The sequence below is a fragment of the Oncorhynchus kisutch genome, linkage group LG28 (genome assembly GCF_002021735.2).
Source record: "Oncorhynchus kisutch isolate 150728-3 linkage group LG28, Okis_V2, whole genome shotgun sequence".
Lineage (NCBI taxonomy): Eukaryota > Metazoa > Chordata > Actinopteri > Salmoniformes > Salmonidae > Oncorhynchus > Oncorhynchus kisutch.
The window spans coordinates 15728711-15749277 of NC_034201.2; the positions used below are offsets into that span (position 1 = coordinate 15728711).

At 40.9% G+C, this 20567-nt stretch overlaps 2 protein-coding genes across 6 annotated transcripts; one reads left to right on the plus strand and one right to left on the minus strand.

The window, feature by feature from the left end:
* Positions 1-557: 557 nt before the first annotated feature.
* On the minus strand, positions 558-11098 carry LOC109873202 (SH3 domain-binding glutamic acid-rich-like protein). 5 transcript variants are annotated; one of them, XM_031808327.1, is made up of 7 exons: positions 8171-8317; positions 7846-8037; positions 5126-5311; positions 3312-3392; positions 2242-3004; positions 1829-1966; positions 558-1667 (listed from the first exon to the last, which is right to left on the minus strand). In XM_031808327.1, the coding sequence occupies exons 6-7, from the start codon at positions 1956-1958 to the stop codon at positions 991-993; spliced, it is 807 nt and encodes a 268-aa protein (XP_031664187.1). In that variant the 5' UTR covers positions 1959-1966; positions 2242-3004; positions 3312-3392; positions 5126-5311; positions 7846-8037; positions 8171-8317; the 3' UTR covers positions 558-990. The 5 variants fall into 5 exon arrangements, with proteins under 5 accessions (XP_031664187.1, XP_020320390.2, XP_031664188.1 ...); XM_020464801.2 differs by lacking the exon at positions 8171-8317 and having other exon boundaries at positions 7846-8155; XM_031808328.1 differs by lacking the exon at positions 8171-8317 and having other exon boundaries at positions 3312-5311; positions 7867-8164.
* Positions 11099-14149: 3051 nt separating this feature from the next.
* LOC109873271 (non-histone chromosomal protein HMG-14A-like) lies at positions 14150-17084 on the plus strand. The gene is made up of 6 exons (XM_020464910.2): positions 14150-14337; positions 15127-15153; positions 15422-15451; positions 15612-15659; positions 15846-15947; positions 16112-17084. The coding sequence occupies exons 1-6, from the start codon at positions 14323-14325 to the stop codon at positions 16139-16141; spliced, it is 252 nt and encodes an 83-aa protein (XP_020320499.1). The 5' UTR covers positions 14150-14322; the 3' UTR covers positions 16142-17084.
* The last annotated feature ends 3483 nt before the right edge of the window (positions 17085-20567 follow it).

Below are 20567 nucleotides of genomic sequence, written 5' to 3' on the forward strand. Positions count from 1 at the left end.
TGTGTTAAGAACTGCAACGCTGCTGGGTTTTTCACACTCAACAGTTTCCTGTGTGTTTCAAGACTGGTCCAGCATCAATAGGACATTCAGCCAACTTGACACAACTGTGGGAAGCATTGAAGTCAACATGAGTCAGCATCCATGTGGAATGCATTCGACACCTTGTAGAGTCCATGCCCCAATGAATTGAGACTGTTCTTAGGGCAAAGGGGGGTGGAGGGTGCACCTGAATAGTAGGAAGGTGTTCTTAATGTTTTGTACACTTAGTGTAGTCAATTTCACTACCCATTCAAATGGCCAGTTTATTCTCCACAAGACATGGCGGCAATAGCTCAGTGCTTTAGCATATTCATGTATTCTATTCAGTCAGTTGCATCTAAGATTAAAAAGCGTTTCAAATTTGGCAGAGCTTGATATGTTGATCGGACACCGATGTGTGTAATGTGTTTTCTTGTCAAAATGTTATGTGACACTTGCAGTTAACATGCAATGTTTATGTATGACAGCAGGTGTCAATATTTTCCAACTCTTTCTGACAACCAAGACAGCAAAATAGCTATTTTTTACTGTTTAGTAATAGTCTGTGGTTATGACAATATAATTTCAGATTTGCAATATCTGTGAGGAATCATTTCTCAGAAACAAGAACCAAGATGCTTACAAGGACTAAGTTATCCCTCACCTTACAGTTTGTCTCCTCTTTGTCCTTCAAATTGAAAGCTTGGGATTGTCTCAGGCTCCCAAGTATTACATTATAGGAACTGGTTGCATTTATGAAGTAGATATTATGGACATTGTGGCATTTTCTAAAGATATTTCTTCTAACAATTCAACAAAATGAAACTATCAATTTAATTTACCTATTGAACCGAATGCAATACAACTGACCACTAAGTATACAGATTCAGTACAGAGAAAACGAAACTAAAACTGTAGACCATTCTCAAGTATGTTAGTTGGAGGACAAAGTGAAACTACTGCTGGTTTCAGTCAGGTGGGCTTTCTTCTAGGCTCAGGGTTGGAGATGCGCAGGTTGGGGGAGCTGAAGTGGGAGCTAGCCACGGTGTATGTGCTAAGGTAGTGGATGACGATGCTCTGGGCCGTACTGGAGTCCAGGCCATGGTCCTGACAGAGATGCAGGCTGAGCTGCATTACTGGGGCTGGTATCAGGCCCTGGGGAGGTGTCTGGACCAGGGGAGAGCTGCCCCGGGCCAGGCTGTCCTGCATGTGCTGTCTGTACACCTCCAGCAGCTTACTCTCCAGATAGCCGTTCAGCATGGAATTGGATAGAGGCTCCCTGTTCAGGGTGATGATGCTGCTGTCCATGACCAGGCAACCCTCATCCTGCAGGGGCTGGGACTCCACCTGCACCCTAGGCTCCACAGGCCCTGTGGGTTCCAAGGCCTCCAGCTCTCCCAGGTCCTGAGATTGAAGAAGTGGTCCTTCGAACCCCTCATTCTCCAGCCGCGGGCTCTCTGAGCTCCTGTTTCCCACATGGTCCCCTCTGAGCTGCAGGTCGGGGTAGTCTTTGCAGAAGGTGGTGCAGCACCAGGAGCGATAGAGCTCCAGGTCACCATAGTCATCACAGTTGCTATTGGGGATGGTGAGGGCATCACTGAGCCTGGTTGTCACTCTAGGATCAGACTGCACCAGACCGTCCATGTTTCCTATGCAGTCAATACACCAGAAGCACATTTAAAACTATGGCAATAAAAAATGAAAACAATTATAAAACATCATACTCATCATATATGAACATTGTAAGATAAAGCATATTCTACTGATCCAGAAAGACATGCAGCATTTCAGACAAATCCCAAATGCTTACCTGACATTGAACCTGGGGTCAGAATTATATTGGGGGCAGGATGTGGTGGACGTTCCTGAGCCTTTGTGGAATGGGGGTCACAATCCTCTTCCCTGTACCTGAAGACTCTGATGAAGGCTTCTCCCAACATGACAACCACTACATAACAGTGCAAATTGTCTCAATACAACATAGCAGTAAACCACACCAACTAGCAATTGTTCAATTCAACTAGCAATTTCAATTGTGATTCTCCATAGATTTTATTACAGGACTAGCATTAATCTGGTTCCAGGAAACCACCCCAAATAATCATGTTAGCATGACATAGTCTATCAGGTTCGAAAGATAAATAAATATTCAGATTGTCTTGCCAGGTCACATAAAACATAAAATAGTATAAAACACATGACAGATACTGACAATATCCCTACCTCTGTTTTTATAATAGATGGTGTTCCTTTAGTCTGTCCACTAATACAAGGTTTATAAGTTAGCTACAGATTTATCTAACTGGTGAGCAGCCACGGTAATGTGCTGTCCCTAATTGTACTGAGCTTCTGAGTAGCAAATGTCAAAAACAGGAAGCATTGTTAGAAATAAAATTAGAACACTCACTGCCCCTGCTTTTCAGCTTCTGCCTTCTGTGGTGTGACATTCCATTTAGAATGTAAGGAGAACTGAAACAATTATGTGACAACAGTATTCTTTGCAATGTTAATTTGAGCTAAACAAGAATAAGAAGGAAACTGGGTAAGAATAAGAGAGACTGAGTAGTAAAAGTAACATTTTTATTATCAAACATGAAAAATATCTCATTGATTTAAATTCTCATATGTGCAAAGCATGTCTTTGTCATCTACTAAATTCCTAGTATTTGGGCACTCATTCTGCCTTGATTTCAATATGATATTGAACATGGGATACTGCCCAGCATTGACTTGAACTATTGTAACAGTACAAGGTCACCACTTTAAAGACATTGTCAAAAAACACAACATTTGGTCAATTTGATACCATTCTGATTACCTTTCACAACAAAATAAAGCGCTATGATTGGTCTGAGAAGACGTTTTCCAGACGAGCAGTGGCAAGCTGCTGTAGAGCTGAATGGAGGATGACAGGAGAGGGCACTGTGGTCTGCTAATCAAAACCATGCGGCTACTGTTGCTCCAGTCTAGCCAAGGCCTCTGCTTCCTGTGGGTGGTATGAAAACAGTGCTAAGAAAATGATGCAACACCAGGTTTGAGACCAATTGTAATTATGCTTCCACCAAAAGGTGTATGTAATTTCACAGGAACAATTTTTACAGTTGCCAACAGAACAGTCTGGACCTGCAGGTCATCCTTCATTGCCTCTGTTTGGCAACAGAGCTGTGAAATACATGGTAGTAGCAGAAATAAGCAATCATTCAAAATAGATGGACTGGTAACTTGCACATGAGTATGGTCCTCTGTGTGTGGTTTTGACAGATGTAGTATGTCCATAAGGCCTTGGTCTTTACCTTGGAGCCTGGAGGGGCTGTTAGGCCCAAGAATGCATACACTGCATGCTCCTCACGGGCATCAAAGAAGGCCTCGTAATTCTGCAACGACAATACAAAAGGTAGCTGTCTCACTAAGTATGTTTCAGAAAGTTATTACAACAGAGATCATGCTCATGGACCTCAACTCCGTCATCGAGAGACTGGGTCAACTCAACATGACAATGGACGGCTGCACAATCCACTCCAACTCCACTGTCAGGAACCTTAGTGTTACATTTGACCCAACTCTGTCATTTGAACCCCACATCTGGAACATCACCAAGGCAGCCTTCTTCCACCTCAAAACATCTCACGACTCAGATCTTCTCTCACTGACCCCGCTGCTGAAACCCTCATTCACGCTTTTGATTTATCACGCATGGACTACTGCAACGCCATTCAGACTCCCCTCCAAAACACTGGACAGACTTCAACATATTCAAAATTCAGCTGCATGAGTCCCCCCCACCCTCATCAAACTCCACTGGCTCCCAGTTCAATGTAGGATCATCTTCAAATTGCTCATGCTCACCTACAAAGCACTCAATGGACTGGCGCCAACATACATTACTGTCCTCCTGCACCCCTACACTCCCACCCAATCTGTTCACTGGGCTCCTCTGACACCGGCCTCCTCACCCTCCCTTACACCAGGCTCCGCTCCATGGGAGACCAGGGTTTTAGCAGGGCAGGGCAGCTCCCCAACTCTGGAACTCCCTCCCTCTCCATGTCAGAACCTCACAATCCATACACATATTCAAGTCCACACTAAAGACACACCTCTTCACACAGGCTTACCCGGACACTCTGTTGTCTTAGCTTTTATCCTCTGTCTAGTTCACCTCCCTGGTTAGTCTGTGCTTATGTTTAGTATACTTTTATACACTGAGTGTACAAAACATTAAGAGTACCTACTTTTTCCATGACATAGACTGACCAGGTGAATCCAGGTGAAAGCTATGTTCCCTTATTGAGGTCACTTGCTAAATCCACTTCAATCAGTGTAGATGAAGGGGAAAAGACAGGTTAAAGAAGGATTTTTAAGCCTTGAGACAATTGAGACATGGCATGTGTATGTATTCCATTCAGAGGGTGACTGGGCAAGAAGAAATATGTAAGTGCCTTTGAAAGGGGGATGGTAGTAGGTGCCAGACACACCGGTTTGTGTCAAGAGCTGCAACCTGCTGGGTTTTTCACACTCAACAGTTTCCCATGTGTATCAAGAATGGTCCCCTACCCAAAGGACATCCAACCAACTTGACACAACTGTGGGAAGCATTAGAGTCAACATGGGCCAGCATCCCTGTGGAATACTTTCGACACCTTGTAGAGTCCGTACCCAACGAATTGAGGCTGTTCTGAGAGCAAAAAGGAGGGGGGGGGGGGGGGGGGGTGCACCTCAATATTAGGAAGGTTTTCCTAATGTTGGGTATATTCATATTCTTAATTATTTGAATACATGATTTTATAGCTTTTTTACCCTGCTGATGTTCTTGTGTTTGTAAAGTAACTTTGGGTGTCGTGAAAAGCGCTTAAAATAAAATGTATTATTATTTATCATTATTACACAAATTGCTACAAAGGTACCAGGCTGCAATATTCTCAAAGAGTACGTTGAGAATGTCTACCTTAAATTAGAACAGAAAAAATATAAACCAGGCACTTTTGCTTATCAAAGCATACTTTTCTTTACTATGCAGTTGCTAGCGTACTGTCTGTCCTTTGACCTCTCATCAGCTTCAGACAGTAAGCTTCACTACACTGTGAAGGCGTCAGTACAGTACAACACTCACCCCACAGTAATGTTCTTCATTAAATATCTGTGGAGGCAGGGGGACCCCCGTCATTGGTCGGAAGTCCTCAGGTACGTTCTCCCTCATCCATTTCCTGTTTTCTTCACTAGTTACGATGTCACACTCCTTAAAGTCAATCTTGTTGACAGTTAGGAAACCCATGATATCTTGCTGCTGCTTCTTAATCTACAGGCAGAAAGGAGATGAGATATATAATTAGGTAATATAATAATTAGGGATGCACAGTATATCAGTGAGCATATCGGAATCGGCCAATATTAGCTAAAAATGGCAACATCGGCATCAGCCCGATGTCTAGTTTAATGCTGATGTGCAAAACCGATGTCAAAGCTGACGTGCACAACTATATAATGTAGGTAGATGACGTAATGACGCCACAAAATACAGTGCTACACAGAACAAAAGCAGAAAAATACTAAGCGCACAATTCCAACAAGTAAACAAATGGCAAGATAATGGAATTCATTGCCATTGACAATCAACCATTCTCTGTCGTGGATGATGTTGGCTTTCACTGACTGTTCGAACCCCGGTACGCACTATTTTTTTAGATGTTGCTCTACCAGAGTTACACAGTATTGTTGCAACGCACATCTATGAGCTACTTGCTATGGGCGTCACTGCTATTAGCTTCACGACTGACATTTGGACCAGCAATGTCAGCCCCATGAGCATGCTGAGTCTGACAGCACAGTGGGTCGATAAGTATTTCGTACTGAGGAAAGCTGTATTGCATGCTCAAGAATGTGCTGGTTCTCATACCGGCGCTGTCATTTCAATGGCATTTGAGAACATGTTTGAAACTTGGAAACATGAACACTCTCCTAGCGCCATTCGAACAACTGACTGGAGAAATAAGCTCATCAACTGCGTCTGCAGCAGACGTGATACCCTCTGTCATGGCATTGAAACGCCTGCTCAACAAAACTGCCCACACAGACCGTGGAGTTAAAACTTGCAAAAGTACTCAAGGCTTTGAACAAGTGATTCGGTGGTTGTGATTATGTTTTACTGGTAATGGGGACATACGTAAATGCCAACAAAATAACTTTTTGGTCAGTGTGGTGTGGTGTGTGGGTGTGTGTGTGTAACCTTTATTTTAACTAGGCAAGTCAGTTAAGAACAAATTGTTATTTACAATGACGGCCTACCCCGGCCAAACTCGGACGACGCTGGGCCAATTGTGAGCCGCCCTATGGGACTCCCATGGATTCGAACCAGGGACTGTAGTGATAACTCTCGCACTGAGATGCAGTGCCTTAGACCTCTGCGTCCATGTGTGTGTAACTATTTAACTGTACTAGAATGCTTAAAAGAACACTAAAATTGTAAATATTGGTTATCGTTACCGTTTTTTTGGCAAGGAAAATATAGGATATCGGCCAAAAATGTCAGTGCATCGGTGCATCCCTAGTAATAAACATACAATAATAATACTGTTTTGATGTGTAATAAAGGGTGGAGTATGGGGAGATAAGCATCTATTCACTTTGCAGAGCCTCTGCAGCTGGGCTGCATTCTACAGGAGAGCCTGGGGACTGAGACGGACCCGATAAGGCCTCTGTACAACCAGGATCAGCTCAGAAGACAGGCACAGACCAAATATGGCAGTAGGAGGAGAGCCCAGTGTTCCCTTGCAACCTCTTCTGTTCTGTCTAAACTTTGCACTGCACATAGAAGCCTGTCTAGAAAATCCTGTATAGACAACATTTCTGTATAGTCATGGTTTTGACTTGCAAATTCACAGTAAGCAATAATATCCGTCGTTTCAGACCAGATATTTCAGAGGTTAGCTGAGGCAGTCGTTGTGATTCAGCTACCCTCACCATTCTTTAGAGAGTGATGCAATTGGGTGAGGTATGAAGTTCACATGTCCAAAGACTGATCCTGTCCAGCTGTTCTGGCACAGAACACCACTGGCAATGGTCCTTTAGTCTAGGCGTGTTGTTTTGCAGTATGTAGGGAAGGAGTGGTGGCACACAGGAAACAGGAAAATGGAGGAAGGTTGTGGTGGAGGAGTCAACATCTGATGGTAGAGTCTAGTTAAGTTTGACCCCTAACCCTCACCACAAGGCCATTTGGACGAAAACAGTTGCATGAAAAAATCTGATCTGTTTAACCAAGTGCTTTACCTAAACATTCTTGTGTCTGCATGCTCACTCATAAAAACCTTCCTACACAGAGGGGGTTGAGCAGGAGTAAGAGACTGCTACTCTCACAGACAATGAATATGTGATTATGTATCCTCTTTTGATTTTATACTGTGCTGTAAATGCATTTTAGATACAATACAATCATAGTTTTGTGTTAACACTAAATTAACAATATATACAAATGAATACAATAATAGTCATATGACAAATCAATATCTCCCAAATTGAAGGCCCTCTTTATCAAATCATTGTTTTGGGTTAATTACAATAGCCTATGCATTGTCATGCATGAGAATACTATAGAAACGAATGTATTTGTGCAGCTGTCAGTCCCAGCTTCTACTCTATTGCTCGGGACATCCCATGCACAACTTGCACAACTTTCAAAAGAAAGATCATTTCCATAGAGCTTAATACATTTAATATGATAGAGTCTGCATAGCTACAACACAATAGCTCATTTGTAGGAGCCCGAAACACCTAATGCAAATACTTTGAATTTGCCAAGAAAATGAACATAAACGGTCAATATACTATAAGGCTTACTCAATACTCAAGATTTCTTACCGCTGTCGATCCAGAGGATGATGCTATGAAGACTTTTATTACCATGGCTGTTTGGTTCACTCCCCAAAACCCAAGTGAGCAAAGCACCGACGTCTCCAAATGATCTCTCTCTCTCTCTCTTTCTCTCTCTCTCGCTCTCTAACACCGTAACAACAGATGGAAATCAGATCTCTGAAAACAATTGGGAACAGTTCAAACTATATATTGTAGTGCTTTCTAAATGCATTTTCAAATACATTTGACTATGTTAATATTTTGTTATCCTATTCATATAGTCTATAAATAAGTAATAAATGCTCCTCACATATTTTTCAAGAATTTCAATTCAAATAATTGAAATAAAGCTAATAGATGTGCTCAGACATAAGGAAAATATAGTAATAGGCTCATAACCTTCTAACTACTATATACTATATACTGTCTGAAAAGAGAATAAGCATATGAAAAATCCGGGTGATTATACCCTATGAACGTCCCGCCTACTTCCTGGTGTAAAACTGTTTTTGCATGGGCGTCATGCTTATATAATCAAATTCATGAAAATATGGTCATCAAAGATATATGTAACATGATATTCATATTCGTGGATTAATGTACATCCAATGGCTTTCACGAAGGTTTTCGATTTTGAAAACGCAATCGAAAACCTTCATTAAAAGGCATCAGGTCCACGAATTAATCCACGAATATAATTTTACAAATATAGTAAATGACCACGTTTTCATGTATTTGATTATAGAAATTTGAAGCCCGTTCAAAAACAGTACCGAATCTGCAACAGGAAGTAGGCGGGACTTTCATAGGGTATTTGGCAGCGTCATTGAGTACCACAGTATGAGTCATAATACCCATGAAACCTGGCGGTAAAACTCGGAAATGGTACCAATCGTTTTTTCACCATTCATTTGAGAGTCGGAGATTTTAGAACTACTTCATATAAGGTCTGTGTTTCATGTAGGCTTCCCCTAGCGAGACGTTTCGATAACCGTGTAAATCTCTCTCGGATAAGGTAACTTTTATCAATATTCGCCTGTAAACGAAATACCCATTAGCTGCTAATACCTGTTTAGCAAAGGTTTCAGCTAGCGATGACTTGCAGGAGCCTGCTGGGGTTTGTAGTCTTGCGTAATGTCTACTTTGAGGTTAATTATCATTTTCGAATATGAGCGGAAATGTAGTCAAATAAATAATGTGACCTTGTCCGAGGGAGATTTACATGGTTATCAAAACATCATGACAGGGTAAGCCTATACAAAACACAGACCTTATTTTAAGTGTTTCTAAAATCCCATATGGGGGAAATTAATGGTGTAAAAACGATTGGAACCATTTCCCTGTTTGACCACTGGGTTTAATTGGTATTATGACACCTCCACTGTGGGACTCTATTTGGTCCCGTCTTCCAATGTTTTAATGTTAAGAGCAGTGTTGTGTTCGAGACCGATTTCAAGGTGAAGAACGGAGGTGGGGCCAGAAAAATGCGAGTCCAATTGTAATTTTGTCAAATCAACACCATAATAAGAGTTCTGAAATATGAACATTTTGAACCACATATGGATTCTTTAGACATTCAGAATAGTGAGAAAATGCTGTTGAGGAAAAATAGAGCCATTATGAATTATTACTAACCCAAACAGTGGGGAACATTGGGCCTTCTACGCCTTCAGAGAGGGGCTAAGGATTTATAAAATGATAATTATATTATTTTCAATTATCTGATTTAATCTCTTCAATATTTGTTGGAAAGGGTTAACACTAAAGAAGAAGAAAAAAAATCCAATCAGGATTTTTCTTTTGCTGGTCTCTAGTGGGAGAAATCTAGCTAGCTAAATCAGCCATTGGCTACGCCACCATAAGCTAGATAAAGGCATCTGCCATTCAACTGTATTGGGGCAACTATTTGGAGTGACAGTGGACTCAACCAATCACATTTTGACTTAATGAGTGGGACCATTTCTACAGAAACGTATCGTAACTTCTGATGCCTTGAAGGCCAACAGGTCACAATAAAGAGCAGTAGTTTTCCCATTGTCTAGCTAGCTAGCTTTTGTTGTCGGCTAGTTTGCACTGGCTGCAGCGGGTGTTATCAAAGAGGATTGTTGGTAATTTGTTAGCTTTTCCCTTTTCAAGAATGACTTTCAACAATAAGTTAGGTTTCAAATGATCATCTGGTGAGTGGAACTGTAATTATTGCAGTGTGCTTTCTGTTAGCCATCTCTTTTAAAATAACTTGTGTGTGTGAAACATTGCTGTCATTTCCACTTTAAATGCCAATCTTATTAATCTGTTCATATACACATCCAGGAAGAAAAACACTTACATTTCTGACAACCGACGACTTAGATATGGTCATTTTCACATTTTCCTAAATTCTTAGAATGTTGTGAAAATTCTATAGCAGTATAGAGTGGAAAGCAGCTGTGAGTTTGGACAATTAATTGACACTGCAGTGAATAAAACCCAACTACTGGAGTCAACACAGACCGGTGAGCTATAGCCAATCAGAGGTACAGTAGACCTTTATACAAACAAGCCATTTGCCACATGGGCCTGCCATCATTCACTTTGAATTGGACTGTGTTTACAGTCAGTTGCAACAGCGTGACTTTAGATCAGCAGAATGCATTCGCCAAAAGCCACAAAATAAACCCAAATGGATATATGTTAACACCACGGGAGTCCTCTTACATTTGGTAACTTTACAGTCCTTTTGATCATACAACCATGCAAAGGTAGTTGCTCTCTCCCTCAGTTATGCACATCAACAACTAATGCAAGATGAGCTAAAATCTAAGGAAGGAACATAAACCCTCAAACTTTAAGCTAGTTTGTCAATAAAATTGCACTGATAAACGATGGGGAACGGTAGCCTCATCTTCTTTCTGCAGCTTGCCTGCCGATGCATGCTTGTCCCAACCAAGCACCCAAGCTAACTGGCTAAAGTTGGAGAGCTTGCTACTTCCAGACACAAATTAGAGACCACGTCACTGACCATTTTATTTGCCGTAGCGGAGCTGGTTAGGCTGTTTACATGTTATCTAGAGGTTCTTGACTCACTTTTTCCCCCTACATTTACTGACCTGTTATTCAGCAGGTGTTGCATGTTCGTAACTTAATCAGTTCTGTGCTCCAGTATGTTAGGGTTGCGTAAATTCAAATCTGGTATCAGGATAAATATAACAATGAGTCACCGATTTTATACTATGTATTTTTTATTAGCTAAGTAATAAATGGCAAATGCAACTTTCGTATATACGGGCTCACTGTAATACCACGCAAGGCAGAACAGGGAACTGACAAGATGTATGTAAAACAGTATTCTTTATACTGTGATAGACAGTTCCAACCTGTCTGTTGGCCTATCACAGTAGAGACTGGGCGTGGTTTAAACTTGCTCAGCCTATTGCAGGCGCTCAGGCGGGTCCCCGCCTCTTGGCGCTTCTGTTGATAGATGTAAATGTTGCTTGTGAAGAACATCCAGGCTCTCATGCTCCATACCGTTATCTCGCACCTGGCTCCTGTTATCTAACAAAAGACCGCTTGTTCTCGCAACACCCCGCTCTGAATGTGCCCCCCTCCCAACTAATTTGAACAGTTCCTGTCTTCATGCTTCTCTGTATTTTTCCATCATGAGAAAGTCCCATGGCCCTGATACTTTTAACAATGTTTCAAGTCAGCTATGTTGCATAACACATACATACATCCACACAAGCCAACAGCAGATAATATTCAATCATATATATGGTAATGGCTATAATGTAAAATACAGGATCCAACAAGTACACACAGACGCTCTGAAATCGGAGTAGATGGGGAGAGGGAATTTGCGAATGCTAGAGATATGCTAACTGTATAACAGTCATTCAAGTTCTTGCTAGCTAACAAAATCACATCTGCATCTCTAGCTTTGTATATGTAGCCATTGTGAAATGGCTAGCTAGTTAGCGGTGTTGCGCGCTAGTGGTGTTTTAATCGGTGACGTCACTTGCTCTGAGACCTTGAAGTAGTGGTTCCCCTTGCTCTGCAAGCGCGGCGGCTTTTGTGGAGCGATGGGTAACGATGCTTCGAGGATGACTTGACGTGTGCAGAGCGTCCCTGGTTCGCGCCCAGGTCGGGGCGAGGGGACGGACGTAAGTCTATACTGTTACATATAGCCACCGAAAAACGATGAGGGGAAGTCATTAACACCCACTCCTCTAATGGCATGAAATGACACTTTTTGTTGAGGAAAAACAAAAACAAACAAATTCGAAATCCACAGTAATGCTTAAACCACATCAATCTGGTAGTCCTGTCCTGGCTCCCCATCCATGTCCAAAACCTTGATGCAAACAAGCATGATGACAATTGCGCATCACAAATAGCCTAATAACCAACATTTAGGATTACACTTTTTCAATACCCATTGTTGCTTTAGTTAGCATATACTGGTAGATATCATAAATTGAAACGTCTTTCGTACCCTACCTGCTACGGACGTCATTCATCTGTCAGCTGCTCCATTCCAAAACCAGGTGAGAGCTACACACTCTTTCTACCTGCAGATGATATTCCGTTAAAACTAGGCTGTGCCCAGCGCGCATGTGAATATATTTTACGTGCTTTGCGATTTTATAGGCAACTTTGTGAATGATTTCTCTCTTGTACGATATAATTGATAAATCGTATACCTACACTACGTTGATACACATAAATAGGGATTAAGAAGTAAGTATAAGCAATGCCCACTGGAGAAGAAAAAATGGTATAGGTTTATACCTGCGTATACCCTCCACTACACCACTGGCCCTTTGTGTTTTACAAAAAGTGCACTATTCTACTTGAGTGCGCTGGTGTTACGGTTGCTGTCCTAACAGAATCACGAACCTGTCAATTCAATTCAAGGGGCTTTATTGGCATGGGAAACATGTGTTAACATTGCCAAAGCAAGTGTGGTAGGTAATATACAAAAGTGAAATAAACAATAACAATGAACAGTAAACATTACACATACAGAAGTTTCAAAACAATAAAGACATTACAAATGTCATATTAGGTATATATACAGTGTTGTAACAATGTACAAATGGTTAAAGTACACAAGGGAAAATAAATAAGCATAAATATGGGTTGTATTTACAATGGTGTTTTTTCTTCACTGGTTGCCCTTGTGGCAACAGGTCACTAATCTTGCTGCTGTGATGGCACACTGTGGTATTTCACCCAGTAGATATGGGAGTTTATCAAAATTGGGTTTGTTTTCAAATTCTTTGTGGATCTGTGTAATCTGAGGGAAATATGTGTCTCTAATATGGTCATACATTGGGCAGGAGGATAGGAAGTGCAGCTCAGTTTCCACCTCATTTTGTGGGCAGTGTGCACATAGCCTGTCTTCTCTTGAGAGCCATGTCTGCCTACTGCGGCCTTTCTCAATAGCAAGGCTATGCTCACTGTGTCTATACATGTTCAAAGCTTTCCTTAAGTTTGGGTCAGTCACAGTGGTCAGGTATTCTGCCACTGTGTACTCTTTGTTTAGGGCCAAATAGCATTCTAGTTTGCTCAGTTTTTTTGTTAATTCTTTCCAATGTGTCAAGTAATTATCTTTTTGTTTTCTCATGATTTGCTTGGGTCTAATTGTGCTGCAGGACCAGCTTGTTTAGGGGACTCTTCTCCAGGTTCATCTCTCTGTTGGTGATGGCTTTGTTATGGAAGGTTTGGGAATCGCTTCCTTTTAGGTGGTTGTAGAGTTTAACAGCTCTTTTCTGGATTTTGATAATTAGTGGGTATCGGCCTAATTCTGCTCTGCGTGCAATTTTTGGTGTTGTACATGGAGGATATTTTTTCAGAATTCTAATTTGGTGTTTGTCACACACTGAAGGCCTATAGGTTCGCCACAGCGCAAACATGTCTATAGTAGATAAAGGCTGTTAAGATATTAACGTTTCGAGAAAGGAGTGTATATATTAGGCCGGGCGAAGCGGTTTTATGCGCTGGTTGAATAGAAGCGGATACGTTTTTTACTCGGCTGGTCGCGGCAAGAAATTACGTGTCCGATACCGAGTACAACTGTATCCAAGACCGAGACACTCATTATGTGGTCTCGAGTACTACAACACTGGTTAAGCGCACGAATGCTTGCACAATTGCAACATTATAACGTATGCCATGCGCCAGTCAGTGGATACTGTTACAAAACATGAATACATCATTCACGTTCACTAGGAATTTGGCGCGTAAATTAACTACGTTAAAAATCTTTATTTTTGGGACACCTTATGCCATCCTTTGATTGGCCAAGCATACCATCAGTCACCATTTAACCGCACCTATCCCTACCCCCATCCAACCACTGGGTTTAATGTGCTATATATTTACTACAGTATTAGTAATAAGAGAACGTCACTCTCTACAAACTGTGAACTCAATCACAAAATATAGCTCTTTAGTTTCATTGAAGAAGAGAACCTACATTCCAACATGCCCAAGAGAAAGGTATGTAGAGCTTAGATTAGTATGCGGATATACTTTTTGCCCGTATAAATCAGTCTGATATTATGAAGCCTTCGAATTTGTTCACTCTTGTAAAAAAAACTATTTGAAATAATTATTCGATTTTTTTGGTTTGCAAATATCGCCGTATTTTCCAGAATTTAGAATGTATTTTGCGATTTATTTAAGAGGCGTAAACAATCTGGTCTGAAGCCAGACTGGATCTCCATGCTATTGAAACCACAAGCAGCCATGCTTTGCAGTTCCCATCCCATCCATCTCGAACACAGCGAAACAAAACGGATGCCTTTTGACAGTTAGAGCGTGTAAATCTGCACCGAGGGGGGTATAGTTTTTACTTAATAAATAAAAAAATCCTCGATAATTTCATTTTAAAAGACCGTCGCAAATGTTAATTATTTCAATGATTTCTTTGTTCATCGCGTTAAATGGGTGCTATTCCCCCTTATCACCAGATGGCGCAACACAATTGATTCTGCCCCTCCCCCTTATACATTTGGTGAAAACCGTTGAAGACTAATGCCCCACTTAAAAAAGTAATGGTGCAACTGTTTCTGCTACTCAACGCATATAATTTGAAGCGCTTGTCTAGAATGAGTAGAGGCTGTCTGTTTGGGCAAAGTGGAGGCTATTGCCTATGTTTGCAAGGGGCTAAGTAAGTTTGCATTTACTCATTTTAGACAATAGGTAAATATTCAGCGATATTATGTTGGGAAACAAAAGCATGCATATCTATCATCTTAAATAATGTATTTTTCATACATTTTGCAGGGAGCTGATGGCGATGTCAAGGAGGAGGTAAGTTATACACACACTGAATATCACCCTTGTTGAATAGGCTACAGGTTGTAATCTTCACCATGATTAAAATCCTCAATGGTGATCACTGGTGATTTTATCAAATTATTTGAGAAAATACTCCCAATAGTTAAAAGATAATGCATTCTTGAAATAGGGAAATATTCAATTGTCTGCATTGTGAAAATACATCAAGCATCCTCATTCAATTCCTTTAGAAATGTTGTCACACACCTTTGAGTAGTATTGTTATTTTTCGTTACATTAGCCTTCAAGGAGATCTGCACGGTTGTCATCGGTGAGTAAATTATTTTTTATATTTTAAATTTTTTACAGCTTCCTTTTGGAATTGTGATTCTTTGATAAAGGGCTTTTTAAAAATCTATAATGTGTTTTATGTCCTGTTTCATGGTATGCAATTCATTGCTTTGAGAACCAATATAGTCTGTATTTTTCAGAAACCAGTACCTTCAAAACCATCACCAAATCCAAAAAAGCCAGCTAAGGTAATATTTACCTGCTTTCAATATCTACTCATTTACATGATTAAGTATAATTATGCCTATCGTGTGTTTAATATGTCATTGTGCTCTTTCTGGCACATTCCCATATGAAATGTTTAGACAATTTCTTGATTCCGAGGTGCCAGGCAGAGACAATTTGACATATATGCATGTATATTGACCCCACAGAAAGAAAAAGAAGTAAATAACAAGAAGAAGGCAAAGGCAGCAGCGGTCGAGGAGCCTAAAGAGGAGACCCAGACTGAAAATGGCGAGATCAAGACAGATGAAGTATGTCATGCCCTATCAGTGATACACGGTCTCATTTCTTTTACCAAGGTTGATGGTTGAAGGTTGATGTATCTTACTATTTCTGTAGGCAAATCCATCTAAAAGCATTAATCATTCAGGATTCTCAGTGTTTCACAGTGAATGGCTCTTTTGTCACCTTACAGGTAGAGACTCCAGAAGAGAAGACTGAGTAGCACTACTCCCGTCCATCCAATCCCCTCCCTTGTATGGCCCCCAAGTCATGTTATCCCTAAAACATCCATTACCTTAACAGAGGAATATTTTTATCAACAATTTTGTAATTATTGGTACAGGGTTTTAGCTCAAAACACAGCTAAATATGGAGGATTGTTCTGTTGTGCAGTGGTCATAAAGTGTTTTTAAGCAAACATAATTACGGTTTTGTTTATTTATTAGTTTTGGTACCTTGTTGGGACTTTAAAAAATAATGCTGGATGGCAGACTAATTGCAGGTGGTGTAGTGTCACATTGTAGGTTCGCCAACTCAGAACATTTCACTTTTGTAGGTGGTTGTATTTTTATTCTTTATGTACAGTGGTTTTTCTTTTGGAGGTGTTTACTTATTTTCAATTTGATTGTCCGTAAGCAATTTTGGAAACATTTGAAACATTCCAGGCTTAAAGGACAATTTCACAATTTTTCTACTTCATATTCATAATCTCGAGGACCACCGCAACAACATGTGAAAATTGCTAGTTTGTTTTGTTGTTAAACAATAGGAATATTTTCAATGACACCATCAGTGTGCATGGTGTGATTTTAACAAATGAGTTACCATCATTAGCTACTAATTGGACACTTCCTCAGTTTTTTTTATCACAAAACATAGAAACCCCACATTTTCACATATGTTGATGTTGTGCTGGAGATTAAGCAGAACATTTTTTTAATTTCACTAATGTGGGCATACCTGCTTTTTAAATAATCTTGATCTGAATTATTTTGACACAAATTATTTAAACAGAGGAAGAGGCTTGTTGGAAGTTGATTATACTTTTTGAAACAAATGTTGGGATTTTAACACTGAAAATTAATCTATTGAAATATGCAGCTGTGTTCCCACTGAAGTTCTGGATATTTAATTGGAAATTAATAAAATAGTAATTTCTCATGAGGTCTCATGACTTTACGTGTCATTATTACTGTATCATTACCATATCTAAACTCAATAGTAGACCATCTAGCCAACCAGTTGTTCTGATTGTTATTGTGGTATGTATATTATTGTAATACTGATATATAGTTAACATTCTTATAACAGATTCTGGTCAAAGGTAGCATTTTACAACCTACTGGATTTGGCGACATGTCGCAGTCACTATTTGCTGACCAAAATAAAAAATGAGACTGAAAGGACCCTAGGTATCGTGCCAGCACAAATAACCACAAAGACATCTGTCTTGCAAAAGCATGACACTTTTCAGTTCTATACATTATGATTGTTTGACATGCAAATTTGTAATCATGCTCCAACTAGTAGCTTTATGGTAAGTTTTGTGCTTGTCTGAAAAGAACCCTGTACTGCTGCTTGGAAGTTGTAACAATTTTAATATTTTGAGGTATATGCTAAACCAGTTCAGCTTGTGCCATGTAGTGAAGGCAAGAAAATAGAACTTACTCATCACAAAAAAAGTATAATAGCCTTACTTGTTTGTTTATTTGAAATTATACTGAACAAAAATACAGTGCATTCGGAAAGTATTCAGACCCCTTGACTTTTTCTATATCCTTTTTTAAAATTCCCTCTATATACTCGCAATCTCCCATAGTGACAAAGCGAAAAGAGGTTTAGAAATGTCAGCAAATGTATATAAGTATTCAGACCCTTTGCTATGAGTCAAAACAGCTCAGGTGCATCCTGTTTCCATTGATCATCCTTGATATGTTTCTACAACTTGGAGTCCACTTGTGGTAAATTCAAGTGATTGGACGTCAATCAAATTTATTCATAAAGCCCTTTTTACATCAGCCGATGTCACAAAGTGCTATACAGAAACCCAGCCTAAAACCCCAAACAGCAAGCAATGCAGATGTAGAAGCATGGTGGCTAGGAAAAACTCCCTAGAAAGGCAGAAACTGAGAGAGGAACCAGAGGTGGCCAGTCCTCTTCTGGCTGTGCCAGTATATGTAACTGTATATGGCCAAGATGTTCATAGATGGCCAGCAGGGTCAAATAATAATCACAGGTTGAGGTTGTAGAGGTTGCAACAGGTCAGTACCTCAGGAGTAAATGTCAGTTGGCTTTTCAAAGCCAAGCATTCATAGTTAGAGACAGCGGGTGCGGTACAGAGAGTCGAAAACAGCAGGTACGGGATATGATTTGGAAAGGCACACACCTGTCTATATAAAGGTCCCAGAGTTGACAGCGCATGTCAGAGCAAAAACCAAGCCATGAGGTCGAAGGAATTGTCCGTAGAGCTCTGAGACAGGATTGTGTCGAGGCACAGATCTGGGGAAGGGTACCAAAAAATGTCTCAAGCATTGAAGGTTCCCAAGAACACAGTGGCCACCATCATTCGTCAATGGAACAAGTGTGGAACCGCCAAGACTCTTCATAGAGCTGGCCGCCTGGCCAAACTGAGCAATCGGGGGAGAAGGGCCTTGGTCAGGGAGGTGACCAAGAACCTGATGGTCACTGACAGCTCTCCAGAGTGGCTCTGTGGAGATGTGACAACTTTCTCGAAGGACAACTATTTCTGCAGCACTCCAATCAGGCCTTTATGGTAGAGTGGCTAGACGGAAGCCACTCCTCAGTTAAAGGCACATGACAGCCCCCTTGGACTTTGCCAAAAGGCACCTAAAGGACTCTCCACACTATAAGAAACAAGATTTTCTGGTCTGATGAAACCAAAATTGAACTATTTGACCTGAATGCCAAGCGTCACATCTGGGGGAAACCTGACACCATCCCTATGGTGAAGCATGGTGGTGGCAGCACCATGCTGTGGGGATGTTATTCAGCGGCAGGGACTAAGACCAGTCAGGATCGAGGGAAAGATCAACAGAAAAATCATTGAATGTCCTTGAGTGGTCCAGGCAGAGCCCAGAGATGAACCTGATCGAAAATAGCTGTGCAGCGAAGCTCCCCATCCAGCATGAAGCTTGCGAGGATCCGCAAAGAATGGGAGAAACTCCTCAAATACAAGTGTGTCAAGCTTGTAGCGTCATACCCAAGAAGACTTGAGGCTGTAATCGCTGCCAAAGGTGCTTCAACAAAGTACTGAGTAAAGGGTCTGAATACTTAGGTACATTTATTTCAGTTCTTTATTTTTAATACATTTGCAAACATTTCTAAGACCCTGTTTTTGCTTTTCATTATGAGGTATTGTGTGTAGATTGAGGGGGAAAAAACTATGTAATCAATTTTAGAATAAGGCTATAACTTAACAAAAGGTGGAAAAAGTCAACAGGTCTGAATACTTTCCGAATGCACTGTATAAACGCAACATGTAAAGTGTTGATTTCATGAGCTGAAGTAAAAGATCCCAGTTCCATATGCACAAAAAGCGTATTTCTCTCAAATGTTGTGCACAAATTTGTCTATATCACTGTTATTGAGCATTTCTCCTTTGCCAAGATAATCCATCCACCTGACAAGTGTGGCATATCAAGAGGCTGATTAAACAGCATGATCATTACACAGGTGCACCTTGTGCTGGGGACAATAAAAGGCCACTAAAATGTGCAATTTTTCACAACACAATGCCACAGATGATTCAAGTTGAGGGAGCACACAATTGGCATACTGATTGCAGGAATGTCCACCAGAGCTGTTGCCAGAAAATTGAATGTTCATGTCTCTACCATAAGTCCCTCCAACGTCGTTTTAGAGAATTTGGCAGTATGTCCAACCGGCCTCACAACCGCAGACCACATGTAACAACTCCAGTCCAGGAATTCCACATCCGGCTTCTTCATCTGCAGGATCATCTGAGACCACCCACCCGGACAGCTGATGAAACTGTGGGTAACCGTCTCAGAGAAGATTAGCTGTGTGCTTCCCCATGGTGACGGTGGGGTTATGGTGTGGGCAGGCATAAGCTACGGACAACGAACACAATTGCATTTTATCAATGGCAATTTGAATGCACAGATGTACCGTGACGAGATCCTGAGGCCCATTGTCGCCCCATTCATCCACCACCATCACCTCATGTTTCAGCATGATAATGCACAGACCCATGTCGCAAGGATCTGTACACAATTCCTGGAAGCTGAAAATGTCCCAGTTCTTTCATGGCCTGAATACTCACCATGACATGTCACCCATTGAGCATGTTTGGGATGCTCTGGATCGACGTGTAAGACAGCGTGTTCCAGTACCAACTATATGTCCAGCAACTTCGCACTGCCATTGAAGAGTGGGAGAACATTCAACAGGCTACAATCAACAGCCTAATCAACTCTATGCGAAGATGTGTCACCCTGCATGAGGCAAATGGTGGTCACACCAGGTACTGACTGGTTTTCTAATCCACGCCCTACTAGTTGTTTTTTAAGGTATCTGTGACCAACAGATATATATATCTGTATTCCCAGTCATGTGAAATACATAGATTAGGGCCTAATTAATTTGTTTCAATTGACTGATTTCCTTAA

What these genes read in the sequence shown, in the direction of transcription:
- LOC109873202 (XM_031808327.1), bottom strand. Translation starts at nt 1,958, where the DNA reads ATGTTGGGAGAAGCCTTCATCAGAGTCTTCAGGTACAGGGAAGAGGAT. An exon ending in GACCCCAGGTTCAATGTCAG is followed by an intron (nt 1,668 to 1,828) that starts GTAAGCATTTGG and finishes TTGACTGCATAG; the next exon opens with GAAACATGGACGGTCTGGTG.
- LOC109873271 (XM_020464910.2), top strand. An exon ending in GATCTGCACGGTTGTCATCG is followed by an intron (nt 15,452 to 15,611) that starts GTGAGTAAATTA and finishes TGTATTTTTCAG; the next exon opens with AAACCAGTACCTTCAAAACC. An exon ending in GCGAGATCAAGACAGATGAA is followed by an intron (nt 15,948 to 16,111) that starts GTATGTCATGCC and finishes GTCACCTTACAG; the next exon opens with GTAGAGACTCCAGAAGAGAA.